Raw genomic sequence first — 14,262 nt, 5'->3', positions numbered from 1 at the left:
CATTTAATAATGGATATTAATTAATCAGTCATTGTAGCATTAAAAACAATTACATAGTATTTTTCAAGTAGTATTCATCATCTTCAATTGAATAACTGTGAATAGTGGTTTATCTAATTCTCCTTTCCGTAATAATCTGAAGCGTTGAATAGTTAACAAGGGAGGGAGGGTGAGCCACAAGTCTTCTACCGACTAGAAAAGAGAGCTTGAGGTAGAATAACATAACATTTTGTTTGTGGAATTTTAGTGGGAATTCTACGGGAATTTAATTCAATATCCTTCTACAGGGGTTCATTTTGACCACCTACTTCTCTTATACTCTCTCTCGATATATATACATATATATAAAACCTTATTTTAGTAAGAATTAATGTATATTTTTTACACTATCATCACTTTGTACATCCGAAAATAATTTTTATATGAATTTTTTAATATAAGTGTGGATGTTTTGTTTAAAATTTAATTGGAATTTTCTGTAATTAAGGTTAATTAAAAATTATATATAAAAAACAGATATAGCATAAAGCGTATTTGAAGCGATTAGACGTAAAACAAATGTCAGAGAGACGTGGAAGCATTTTGAACATTTTGAACTCTTCATCATATTTTTTAATTAACATTTTCTGTTTTTGAGAGACGTGGAAGCAATGCCAACCATGATTTAACTAGTTATTTTTTATATTTATTTTTTAAATATTATAATTTAAATTTTATAAATATCAGAACAAAAATTTATATGATTATTAATTTTAGAACCTATATGATTAATTGAGATACACGTAAATTAGTTCGGATACCCACATTAATTAACAAATAAAAAAATGAATTTCCCAGTAAATAGAATAAAAATATGTAAAATCATTATTGATGTAATAGGGTGACTTTGTATGATTTTAATTGGATAAAATCTAATTTTATTAGTTTTTTATTTTTTATTTTAAAATTAAATATTAAATATATATATTGACTCGTAAAATTATATAATTTTACAATTTAATGAATGATTTTAACAATAATAATTATAGAATAAATTGGAGATTAACTAAAAAAAATTTGAGTATAAATTATTTTTATTAAAACAACAACATTAGTTTTCTAGCTTAGATTTAGATTACTTCACTGAAATTCTGACCAAGTTTAATAAATTTGGTCAGATTAATATCTCATGTAATTTAACTAAATATTCGAAGATAGGCTCTCAAACTTGGAGATTTTCAAATCAATTAGCAAGATAGAGCCGAGTTTAAAGATATAATTTAGAGTGCACCAAAGCACATCAAACATCCTTGCCGACTCATTTGTACATGATTTATTTTATATATAGCGACGGAAATTATCCTTTGTCTTGATAAATAAACCATCGAGCACCATCTTTATCTGGACATATAAAAAAAGGAAACGATGGCGTATATTTCTTCTTTATCATTCTCCCCAACCACTTTTAGGAGCTCCTTCCTCCGCCCCTTCTCCCCTAAGGTACTCGAACATATTTCAACGCCTAGCACTGTTTCATGCAAAGCTACTAATGATCTCGATCCCAAAAAGCCTACCAACAGAAGAGATGTCCTCTTTGGTTTAGGAGGTCTTTATTATGCAAGCAGTGCTCTTTGTGATGCATATGCCAATGATGCAAAGCCAGTCTCAGCTGTAGACAAAACCAGAAGAGGGAGAGGGGATCTTGGCCCTGGCAAGGCAGCACAGGCAGCTGAAACAAAGAACATGGTATTGACAGCAATCAGCGCTTTCCCTTTAGATTTAGATAAAGTGGTGAGTACTGAGGTTTCGAGGCCAAAGAAATCAAGAAGTAAAAAGGAGAAAAAAGATGAAGAGGAGGTTTTAGTGATAGAAGGGATTGATTTTGAGAGAGGTGAGTTTGTGAAGTTTGATGTGTATGTTAATGACGAGGATGATCCATCACCCAGAGGACCGAACAAGGCTGAGTTTGCTGGGAGCTTCGTGAATGTGCCTCATACGAGTAGGACGAAAGGGAAGGCTAGTTTGACACTAGCCATTAATGAATTGTTGAACAATTTGGAGGCTGAAGATGATGATAGCGTGGTGGTGACTTTGGTCCCTAGGTCCGGCAAGAGCCCTGTTATTGGTGGCGTCAAAATTGAATATGTAAAAGAATGATCGTCATCAAGATTGAGAATGTCCGTTTGTGTGTAAATATATGCTATGCATTTTTTTTAACTTTTTTGGCTTCTTGAGTTTAGCAAGAAATGTTGTCTTTCTTATATAATGTGCTTTAATTTCATTTCTGCGTGTAGTAATCTTATGTTTAGCAAATAAATGTTGTCTTCAAGATCTAAAAATATTATGAAGGAAAGAGATTCTCTCTTCTTTCCTTTCTTCTTTTTTGGTGCAAATTCATTACAATTCTGTGCAAAGAAGCTTATGACTTCGAATCTGTTCATCTTTTATGTAAAAAACTTGAGATGCCTCGTATCAAACATGGGTTTAAAAAATAGATGCTGATCGAACTTTCACAATTTCCATCGGGTGTTTGAGAATACAGCGGTTATTTATAAAGTATTATTTTAAATATATTATTTTCCAAATTTATTGGAGGTAGTCCAACTTCATGAATTAACATGAAAGCGACATTGATATTTTCCATATAAAGCTTCGGCAGCACCTCAACCACATCAAATCAAAAGACAAGGAGATTGAAACTACTGAAAACATTTTCCAACAATAGCTCGAGCTTGCCGTTCAACCCCATCAAATCTGCATAGCCAGGCGACCCTTTTCAGGCCTAGGCCCCATGAAGGTCTGGCTCGGTAGATAATTTTCAGGGACAAAATCCTTTCGACTATTCCCATCATGCTAAGCTATGGTGCTTGGATCCTGCAATTGACCTAATTGAGCTCGCACCTGAACTCGTCTTATTGCTCATTCGGGTTAAATTTATTAAAATCACGCTTTGAGTCAATTATATTTATGCACTATAATTTGAAGTGCAAGATTAGGCCCTCATATGGTAAAATTTCTGAGGCACTAGCAAGGGCCGTTTGCAGTCATCTGCCGATGGAAACTAGTACTCCAACCTTGAAATCCGAAGAACACCAAGATAATCAACCTCATATATATTTGAATTCATAAATTATTTCTTACATTAATCTGATTGGATTATAGTACGAGGAGCCTATCTACTTATAGACAAATAAGCTAAACGTCCGAGGGTCACCTATATATATATAATCACAATCAATTCATCTAAACACAGAGTGGCTAGTTGAATTAGTGAAACCATAGTTTTTAAACCCGGTCTGGTGGCTGGCCCGGTCCAAGATCTGAGTTTTGGGTTTTAACCGGGTCACCGGGTCGGCCAAGTTAATCCCTATTTTAAAGAAAATTCAAAACGGTGTCGTTTTAGTAAAAAAAAACAAAAAAAAAACAAAAATCAACGGGTTGCAAACGGGTTTTTGACCGGGTTTTGCTGGGTCAACCCACCAGGTTGGTCGGGTCATACCCAATCATGATTTTTCTTATTTTTTCTTCAATCCAGTCCAGGTTGACCCGTCGGGCCAGACCGGATTTCAAAACTATGAGTGAAACTAATTTTTGGATAAAAAAAGGGGCATGGATTTTACTTAAGGAAACCAAAATGGTGAAACATGTATATCCACTCTGCCCGCCTACAAGTTAACTTCACAAATCTTTAACCCAAGTTTTAATTTAAATTAATTTTAATATTGATTTATTAATTTAAATTCAAGTTATTTAATAGGTTGGTGTATAATTAGATTGACTTTAACGATAGGATTAAGACTAAGATATTTTTTTTGAAAAAAATAAATTAATTGAATAATCTGTAAAATTGACTTATCAATCCAATTACTTTGACTATTTATCATGTTTAAACTAGATCCAACAACTATATGTGTATACAAGGATTAATAGCAGCAGAGCCTATGGAGAGAAATCGGTCAGAAACACCCCCGCCGGCCCCCAAGCAAAAGTGGGGAAAATGAATGCATGTAAATTTTATGAAATCAGCTACCATATCTTAGTTGTTATGTCTATATGAGAAATACTTGTAGTCGTTTTTTTTCTTCAATTTATTTATTTATTGATTGAGTAAACTTGTTATGTTTTTTTCCCTTTGTTATGATAATAAATTAGCTATTTCATCCGTACTTCTCCGCGGACTAAATATTTTTTTGCTAGAAAAAAGAGAGGAATATACATGCATTTCTAATATATTTTGGATATATATATAAAATTCAATCATAAATTAAAAGGTTGATATACACATCAAATTAAATAAATTAATATTTGATCAGGAGATAATTAAAACTAAAATATTTAATATCATAGCAGGAGCCATGTACTCAGTTATGTTAATTAACTTTGTTTCTTAGAATAAATATTTTATTAAATTAAATGATTATCCATGTCAATAAAATATATAAAAAAGTCGTTAATGAAAGGAAATTGAATAAAATCATGAAGCTCAACCATCAAACAACTCAATGGCGGATAGCAAAAGTAAAAAAAATTTAATTATATAAAAAAAGCAACGAAAAAAAAAGATCTGGGTGAATTCGGGTTAACTTGTTAACCCTGCAACCATGAGTACACGATTGAGATAACTCCATAGAATGAAAAGTGTAAGAAAAAAACAAAAAAATCAATTAAAAGTTGAAAAATAAAATTGAAAAAAAATTAATTTTAAAAAAGGACCTATAAAATTCAAAGTTAACCTGTGTTAACCTTCAAAACTTGTGGTCATGGTTATGAAGTCAGGATTGACTGTATAAAAGGCAACCTAAAAAAACAACAAAGCAAAATTTCAATAAGAAAAATGCTGATGGATGAAATTGAATTTTTTTAAAAAAAAACAACGAAAAAAATTCAAGTTAACTCCCTAATCCGGTGACTATTGATATAGGGTTGTGATAACCCTACATAAAAAAAAGTAAAATAAAAAACATGAACACCAATTAAAAATATAAATGTTAAAATATAAGATTAAAAATAAATTAATTTTATAAAATGACCTAAAATAACCTTTAAAAAGATTGTAGTCACCAAACTGAAACTAATCCCATAAAAGTTAAATACAAATAAAACAAAATTCTTAATGAAACAATATTGAGAGATAAATTAAAAAAAAAATCAACACACGACAAATCCTGGCTAAGTTCAACTGTTTGGTTACTACTGTTTGTTGCTAAACTGAAAGATAATGCATATTGTTTCATATAACTCATCAATCACTATATTAGTTCATGAAAAAAAAAAAGACGTGCAGGAAGCTCTTGAAAATACATGCTTTGTACACCCAGTCACTGGATGGAACATCTGCTACACATTTAAAACACCAAATTCTACTGTACGCCTGAGTGATGTGCAGGGACAGAGTTACGAATTTATGCTTTGGGTTCCCAACGACACATGTGTAGAGGAGGTGTCTCCTACACCTCCCTCGAATTTACGAGTTAAAATTACGAGTTTTTGCTACCGTTAGCCACCAACTAAGACCAGAAAATTGCAGATACCATAGACGATGACCATTGATCAATGGTTTACTATCAGAATCAATGATGCAGCCATGCAGGAGCAATCCTTATAAATTGGAACGGTACATGGAAACATGAAGATGAGATAACTGGTGCTAAACAAAGACCTTGGAAGTTTAAAATGCCATATATCCCTGAAACGCTGGATGTGTCTAGTTCTGGACGCATTAAACGGTGAATGATTTGGTGCTTCTTACCAATAGTTACAGTAATTTTACTGACAAGAGTACAGGCCGGGAAACCAAGAAATCAGTAGACCTGAAGATTTTTCTACCATATTTTACAACCAGCAAGATTTCCCCTCTTTGTCAACAAATTTTTAGTGGAGCTTTGACAATATATCTTCACTCCAACGCACTTGTATGGAGATAGCCTTATCAGTCAATATAAACAGCAACATAGGCTAACTAGACTAGAAGGAGGTGCACATAATGACAGATATTTTGTTGAAAAGTCTGCCAACTTGAAGAATTTATCACCCATTAGCAGCTAGCTAGTCTGAATTTCGTATTATTTTCCTGACGTGGAAGATAGTGAATTGTCGAGAGAGTTAGGATATAAATTGTATTTTGAAATATTTTATATTTGAAAATAAATATATTAAAATAAATATTTTTTATTTTTTAAAATTTATTTTTAATATTAGCACAAAAAAATAATAAAAAAAATTAAATAATTTTTTTAATTTTTTATAAAAATATTTTCCAACCACGAAAACATATCATCAAGTTAAGCATTTTCTTATTCATCGGTTTGTACTCTTTGGTGGATTCAACAAGTGATGAGTTATCTAAATTCCAATCTCTTTGAAGGTATGTATCACTAAGATTTATGAGTTTTCTATTTCTCTAAAATGTTGAACATCTACTATCCTTACACCTATCTATCCTCCACATTGTCATTCACAATGCTAGTCTGAATTTTCGTTACTAAATCCGTTACTAATATATATATATATATATATATATATATATATATATATATATATATATATATATATATATATATATGTTGTTAATCTGTTATTAAAATTGCATCGATGTTAGTTACCCTCTTTTCTAGTAGTGTTGGAATTTTCCGGTATCAATCAAAATATAATTGTTAGACAAGAACGTCATTGATATTGTGTTTAAATTTGAGCATTGATGTATAAGATGAAAAGACAGTGATGTCTGAGATGCCGCTTCTTACATTTCTTGTCGGAAGTCGGGAAGCAAAAAAATTTGACAGAATTAACAATCAACTACATGGCCGAGATACAGCATAATCGGTAGCCAAGTTTTTCCAAAAATGAGGTTCTAAGTCCAAATTCCCTCAATCATCAATTGACTCTTTTTTTTTTTTAAAAAAAGAAGTAATCAATCGCTTAAGAATATGAACTCCAAAATTACTTGTTACAAATGGGAGTAGCATAGCTATTTAGTGGGGTTTTTCTTTTCGTTTTCTATTTTTTTTTCTCTTTAAATGATTTTTAATTACTCATTGATCATGAGAATCAGTCTCTATTTCATGGGCCAATTCTCTTGTCAGCTTGTCAGCTCGATCATCATGTCCACCAGCAAAGCTATAAACCCGGAATGCGAATTGGAAAGCCCTCCAAAGCATTTTAGCACAGGCCTTTTTAGGTTCAGTTTTGGTTCTAGTTACTGCTTTCCCTGCTGCTTTTGCTTGCCTCCTCTCCTGAAGCAGAAGAAAATTATAAGAAAAATCTTCTTCTAAAGTGGAATCACCTTCTGAGATGATCATCAAGTTGTTTAAATTTAGCATCTAGTTTTGCATCAAGATGTGATTCATAAGTGAATCTACCTTGAGTGCCAATTCCATGCAGTTTGAAGAAACATCCACCATTGACTCTTTGATTTGTACAAGGATATAGAAGTCGAAGTCGATGTTGTGACTACGAAATTTCTTGGATTCTTCATCTTTGGTCCTCTCCAAGGCATCAAGGTCTCCTTTGATCTGTATGTTATCAATTCTTTTAGCTGTTTACCAAAATATTGCAATGAAGGTAGTTTTACAATGAGTTCAGGACGCTGGCAAAGTTACCTTGTTGAAGTAGCATTCGGCCTTGTCAAGAAGTTGGCCTAGTGGAGGCTGTATCTTCCAATTTTGCAGTTCAGAGACTACTCCATTCAACTTCGAGCCTAGGGCAGCTGCAGTCCTTAATGCTTCCAGTTTCTTCTGAGGAAAACCTTCAAATCTTGCAAGCACCTGCGATGCGAAGAAATACAGGTCATAATGAGATAGAAATAGATAGGACAGGACATGCGGACATTGAAGAATAGTGAAAATAACAAACTTTTTCTGCTATGTTCACCTGTGTTTCATCAGTTAAATTCTCAAGAATGGATTCAACATGCTTGTGGAACTTGATCAATTCTGTCAAGTCTTTCGTTTTGAAACTACTGATGGTAGCCTTCAGCTCTGTGACTGCCTTCGCATGCTTTTGAACATCTTCTTCAATTTGTTGGAAGTATGCTGATCTGATGCACAGAGAAAGAAACGCATTTGGTTCTCTTCATGACTTCTTCCTTGCCCTTCAAATAAAGTTCAACCAAACAGATTGTTTTTCATTGTTAAGTTCTTCGTAAAGCATACCTCTTTGTAATCTCTGCTAGTGCATCAGCCATTCCCTGCTTTCCACCAGCACTGCTTGAAGCTGGACCCTTTCTTCCACTAGATGATTTAGTAACTTGATTTCCTCCTTCCACCTTCCCCTTAAGAGCCCGATACAGAGTACCCATCTGACTTGATCTCTTCAGTTTAGTCTGTGTTTTCTTGGGACGTAAGGATCTTGCTGCACCAGGTGGAGGAGGTGGTGGAGCAGCTCCATTTCCGAGTGGCATCGGTGGTGGTGGCGGCGGCAATGGCATGGATCCTTTTGAAGACATCATGGGTGGTGGGGGAGGAGGTGATGCAGTTCTTGCAGTTGATGTTTGAGGAGGTGGTGGCGGAGGCGGCGTCGGTGATACTGTTCCGCTTCCTGATAACATAGGTGGTGGTGGGAGTGCCACTGTTGCGGTTCCAAATGCCATGGGTGGTGGCGGTGGAGGTGCTGCTGCTGCTGCTACAGTTTTTGACATAGTAGGTGGCGGCGGCGGCGGAAGTGGTACACTTCCCACTGTAACAGTCGTTGGCTGCAGCACAATTGGTGGCAGTGACGGTGGAGGTGGTGGCTGTGGGATTGCTACATCTGGTTGCAACTTCAGTGGTTGCGGAGTAGATGGTGGTTGTAGTGGTGTTGCTACCACGTCTACCATCATCGGTGAGGATATGAGTGGCTGCGCTGGTGGAACTTGTGATGCATTTTGTGACAATGCTGCTGATGGCTTTAACAATCCTGTGGCTTTAGTTGTCACTATAGTAATCTCAGATGCTGCAATCTGTGGCATTCGTGTTTTGGAGCTGTAATCTCTGGGATCCTCAATGCCAGAAGCTTTTTTCACTTCAGAATTGCTGCTTGCTTCCATTTCAAACATCAGTTCCTCATCTGAATTGCTCGTTTGGTACAAAGGTTTGCTCTTTGCTTCCATTTCTGCCATTGTTTCATCATCCACAGAGTCTTTTCTGTTCAAACTGTTGCCGTCTTGAGTTTCCAGGTTTGAAGGCATGTATTGGAACGAGAGACGTTTTATGTCCATGGGGTTCAATTTCCCAAGTGCCTGAGCTCTCAGAGACCGGAGACGAGGAGAAGAGCAATAAAAATTTGCAAATTCTACCGAGGCAGGAGAACCCATAAACTGAGGAAGAACTGATGTAGGAGTCTCTGGAGAAGCACCACATGGGCTGTAGCTATTGATGTCTGAATAGGACCCCGTCAAGATTTTGCTGAATGCGTTGGATTTTGAACAATCTTTATTTGGCTCATATTCATCCATGACATCAAACATTTCTCTTGGTATCTTAATCAGGCAGGTGAGTGTCGCCAAAGCAATTTCAACTACGAAATCAGGAAAAAAATTGAACAGAAGTCATGACCTTTAGTTGTACAAGAGAAATTAAATGGAAATAATCAAGCTTCTCACACTGACTCTTTCTAAACCTCTTTCAATCTAGTTTCTGTTCCATTTTTCCTTACAAGATCCGAAAACATGGATAAGAAAACACTGATGTGTTGTACATGTTGTGTGACATACCTATTTGTTCTGAATTGATCCTGTGATCATTGTTATTGTACATGTTGTATGTAGCTTTGTCCATCCATTCTTGATTCATCATCCATGAATCCCCAATTGATTTCAAAGCCTCACAAAAGTAGATGAGAACCTGTTTGAGCATACATTTGGATGATCAGCTTTGAAATCTTAAAAGAAGAGCATCCAACAACTGTCTAGGCCTAGCCATGATGAAACTAATTACTAAACCTTATCGATAGATGCTCCTTTAACTTCTGACAGTTGACTACTGGGTATGATTTCAGGGTAAAACTTGTGCAGATCTTTCATTGTTCCCATCACCAGCTGCAACAAGACAAATGACTTGAGATTCAAGGCACGATTCTCAAATCCCAACTGCTTTCAACAGATGATCCTGTGTTAAATATGATAGATACCTCGTTTATGCTCAGAGAGCCATCGAAAGGTGGTAGGTCAATGATGTCTCTGAAGGTAATTATTTTCTTCCTGAGCTCCATCATCAAAATGAAGTTGCCTGGAGATCCACGAGAACGTGAACGCTCCATCTTTGGTTCTTGTGATTCCTTCTTCTGACCCTTGACTAGGTGAGCGCTTTTCACCACCTGCAATATCACTCCTTTTCATGTCAATATTGCTAAGCCAATGCTGTTTCCGGATGTTCATTGTGTGTGTGTGTGTGTTGCAGCCTTTCCTATCTCATGATAATTCATTAAAATCAAGTTGACATGAGCAAATTACTTTAAGAACTGCACAGCAGACAGTATAATTGAAATCCATTTAATATATATAATCATTAATTACGAAGGAAATCAACTACCATATCAAACAATTTGTTTCTTTAAACAGTTTTTTACTTACTAGCTAGTAGATAACATTATTTATCATTGCTGCCTGCCTAACATTAGTTTCTTTAAATCTTTATTTATTTTCTTTTGTTCTTGGCATTATTTTTCTATCATCACGGTACATCCCTTACAAAAAAAACTCTAATTCTATAATTTACCAGTCTTGTTTTTTTTGTTGTTCTTGTAATCAAGATCATTTTTTTTTATTATGGCTTTTATATTATTTCTCTTGTTTATGGAGTATAACTTCAAATTATATTTTAAATCTTCATAAGTTTGAGGGTGCATTTTTAGAAAACAAATCAAGAAAATATATTTTAGATTGAAATCAAAAGAATACAGTCACTAATCGTGGAGAAAATCAAGTACCACATCAAATGATTTATTTTCATAATTATTTGATTATTTTCCTATATATTTATATATACTTCCGAGTTGGTTAATTGAAATCATACATTCTATAAATAAAGTTTCTTATTTTTAGCAGTTCAAGCATTTGTATTGTGAAATGGAAAATGAATCAAGTTTTGAGGAACAGATTTATTGATCGGAAAAGTCATGGAATTTTGTTTCTGCTTTATTTGTTTTATAATCAAGTAGTTTCAGGAAGATGTGGCAGGAAATTTAGATGAATTTGAAGAAAAAGAAACCAGAGGAAACATAAGGCAGTGCCATGAAATGGCTTTCAGAGGAAACATGAATCTCTCTGCCATGAAAGCATAAAACTGCGCAGAGTATAGTATTTGACAGGATGAACATAAATTTAGCAGAGAACTCATTGTATTAGCTTGTGCCTAAAACGTTCTCTCACTTTGGGACAATTCCTTCTCTACAACAAGAATCATATCAACAAGATAACAAGTGAAAAACATTAAAAAGGAAAAAAGGAGGAAAACTCATGTACCTCAAATCTAGAAGTCTTGCCTCCAAAAAGCAAAGGCTTTAAACCACAGAAGATACCAGTTGACATAACTTTTAAGCTAGAACCAGAATTAACATAAAGAAACGTAACAAGAATGAAAATGATGGTAAACCATAGATATTTGTTCAAACAAGAGATTGACAGAGGGGATATTTCAAGTTTCTGTCGTGAAGAACAGCAGAAACATTCAAAGTACAGGGGGAGTTCGAACATGAAACATTAACGTGCAGCCCGTAAGAGTTAGATGGTAAGAGGGGATGAAAAAAATGAGAAAAACGAGAAAAATCCTTGCTTTGGAACTATTCTCAGAGAGAAAGCCAGGGCAAAATGGAACGAGTGGGTGACCTTTTATATCATCAGCTACCCTCCCTCCTCCTCGTAAATTCTACGTGCCACTCTTTTAGGTTACTGTCTGAGGATAATGGGGGATATGTTACTAAGACTAACTAGGATAGGCCTAATTTTGGAGTTTGCCAACTAAGATTGTATAGTCCTGTCTAAGTTTGTGATTTGTGTTAATCTCTTTCGCAATTAATCATAATTCCTTCCTTCCAGACTTTGACTGTTTTAATAGTGTTTACTGGAAATAGAGAGGGGAAAAAGTAAAAACAAAACTCTAATTATTCTCCCTTGTAGCTCTTTCTAAACCCTCTATGTTCTTGTCTAACTATAGTAGTTTTATAGTATTTTATTAAATGTAAGAAAAAATCATATAATTTGATTTTTTTATATGGCATTCCTAACACAATATTTCTGAATTTTCCCACTTAGCAGTCGAAAATCAAAACCGTGTGCCCAACATAGTGTTCATTTAGGACAACATTTGAATTTTTTTAAATATTTTAGAATAATTTTAATATACTAATATCAAAAATAATTTTTTTAAATATATTTATTATTTTAATGTATTTTTAAATAAAATATACTTTAAAAATAAATTACCATCACTATTCCAGACATCCTACCTATCAGAGGTCATTAGACCTGGTTTAAATTAATATTGAATAATTCTGAAATTAATAGATGGTTGGATTGATTTAGATAAATTTAAAGCAACACAAATTAATAATAATAAAAAACAAAAGATTAAGTTTTATTCAGCTTAAGTAAAACTGTTAAAACTTAATTACTTTTTCAGAGACTTTACATGAGTAATTAGCTTGATAATTATGATGACTGCCCCTGCCTGTGAAACTGATTAACTGGTAATTAGTTATAGCACAAGATTATAAATCTGCATTAGTTTAGGTGCGCATCTTACATTGGTTCGTAGCAGAAAAATAAAATAAAATTAAGTGTTTAAATATAAAGATTAATTCATTATTTTAACATCTTAAATTCTTGGATAAATTGACAGTGTTCATTCTTGGATTAAAAAAAAATTAAGTATTTAAATATAAAGATTAATTCATTATTTATGTTTGACATGTATTTCTATGTATTTTTCTGGGTTTTCAGAAGTCAACGCATAAACATTCCATGCACAAAATATTATTTTCTGCACACAGCTTTACTTATCTTTTATGTCAAGACACGACCCAATAACTAATAAGCATCATAGTTAACTAATGTTTTTTTCTATACGAAAAACACTAGATCGAACTGACATGCAACCTTTTTTCCTCCGATGAACTGCCCAATTCCATAATTAACAGTGAACAGTAGCTTCTCCTCCAATTATTCACCTCCTCCATTAAAAACTTTTAAGAGCTAGGAGTATAAATAAATCATTCACTAGTTATCGATCATGCTATAAGGCTAGTTACGGTTATTCACTGTTTGTTTTTGTATTTTAAAAGTATTTTTAAAAAAATATAATTTTTTTATATTTTTTTGTTTCAAATTAATATTTTTTTGGTATTTTTAGATCATTTTGATACGTTAATATCAAAAATAATTTTTAAAAAATAAAAAAAATATTATTTTAATATATTTATAAATATAAAATACTTTAAAACATAAAAATATAGCCAAGAGCAAAGTTTCCATGCAATCTCCCTGTACAAAACCAATCATTCTCATGGCCACAGCTACACTCAACCATTAAAAAGCTAGAGCTAATGATAACATCAAATGGGATGCCTCTAGCTTAACCGTGGTTGCCATTTTTAGCAACCCTTGGTTGGGCTGCCTTATCTTTTACAGCCCTCGAATGGGCTACAACTAGCCTAACCAGGGTTGGCTATTTTGGGCCTCTCCCTACTCTCGATCTCTCTCTCCTACCCAACTCTCTTTAGTCTTGGCCCAACTAACCCTTCATTTATACCCATCGAAGGTAGAAAAAACAAATGAGAGAAAAGGTTTTGGAACCGCGTTCCTAAAAAATTTTAATTTTTTTTATAAGAATTGTTTTTTGTATATTTTAAATCGTTTTGATGCGCTGATCTCAAAAATAATTTTTTTAAAAATAAAAAAACATCATTTTGATGCATTTCAGCATGAAAAATACTTTAAAAAACAACCGCAACCACACTCCCAAACAGACTAGCTTAACTCTGTTCTCCAGCCTTGACAACCATTTCCCTTAGTGCCTGTTCTTAAGTTTGACTTTTCACCAATTTTTTTAGCCTGATTATGTTTTTCATCAATGACTTGCTTTCAAGCACCAACCTATTTATAAATAACAAGTATGACACATCAATCAATAACTATATTTCTAGAAAAGTAAATATATCCATAAATAACAAGCATGACACACCAATCAATAACTACATTTCTAAAAAAGTAGATATATCTATAATTTTTTCCTTCTTATAAGGTAAGCTTACGTAACTTTTAGTTTCAATAAATACCATAAATCACTAGAAAAAAGGAGGACGACTCAAGTT

The 14,262-nt window shown here is 33.6% G+C and overlaps 2 protein-coding genes across 2 annotated transcripts; one reads left to right on the top strand and one right to left on the bottom strand.

Annotated features, from left to right (window-relative positions):
- The first annotated feature begins 1,341 nt into the window (after window positions 1-1,341).
- LOC127903994 (polyphenol oxidase, chloroplastic-like) lies at window positions 1,342-2,359 on the top strand. Its single transcript, XM_052445375.1, has one exon. It carries the CDS (start codon window positions 1,405-1,407, stop codon window positions 2,134-2,136), a length of 732 nt encoding a protein of 243 aa, XP_052301335.1. The 5' UTR covers window positions 1,342-1,404; the 3' UTR covers window positions 2,137-2,359.
- Window positions 2,360-6,743: 4,384 nt separating this feature from the next.
- LOC7485567 (uncharacterized protein At4g04980) lies at window positions 6,744-11,837 on the bottom strand. The gene is made up of 9 exons (XM_002317190.3): window positions 11,417-11,837; window positions 10,084-10,269; window positions 9,896-9,991; window positions 9,668-9,797; window positions 8,130-9,471; window positions 7,849-8,014; window positions 7,578-7,742; window positions 7,338-7,490; window positions 6,744-7,211 (listed from the first exon to the last, which is right to left on the bottom strand). The coding sequence occupies exons 1-9, from the start codon at window positions 11,645-11,647 to the stop codon at window positions 7,011-7,013; spliced, it is 2,670 nt and encodes an 889-aa protein (XP_002317226.3). The 5' UTR covers window positions 11,648-11,837; the 3' UTR covers window positions 6,744-7,010.
- Window positions 11,838-14,262: the final 2,425 nt, after the last annotated feature.

Source organism: Populus trichocarpa, chromosome 11 (assembly GCF_000002775.5).
Source record: "Populus trichocarpa isolate Nisqually-1 chromosome 11, P.trichocarpa_v4.1, whole genome shotgun sequence".
Taxonomy (NCBI): domain Eukaryota; kingdom Viridiplantae; phylum Streptophyta; class Magnoliopsida; order Malpighiales; family Salicaceae; genus Populus; species Populus trichocarpa.
This window is presented reverse-complemented; position numbering and strand designations above follow the sequence as displayed.

Coding starts and splice junctions, on each gene's coding strand:
- LOC7485567 (XM_002317190.3), bottom strand. CDS start 11,647: ATGTTCGAACTCCCCCTGTACTTTGAATGTTTCTGCTGTTCTTCACGA. Junction 10,270..11,416: donor GCAAGACTTCTAGATTTGAG/GTACATGAGTTT, acceptor GTGATATTGCAG/GTGGTGAAAAGCGCTCACCT. Junction 7,212..7,337: donor GCATGGAATTGGCACTCAAG/GTAGATTCACTT, acceptor CTTCTGCTTCAG/GAGAGGAGGCAAGCAAAAGC.
- LOC127903994 (XM_052445375.1), top strand. CDS start 1,405: ATGGCGTATATTTCTTCTTTATCATTCTCCCCAACCACTTTTAGGAGC.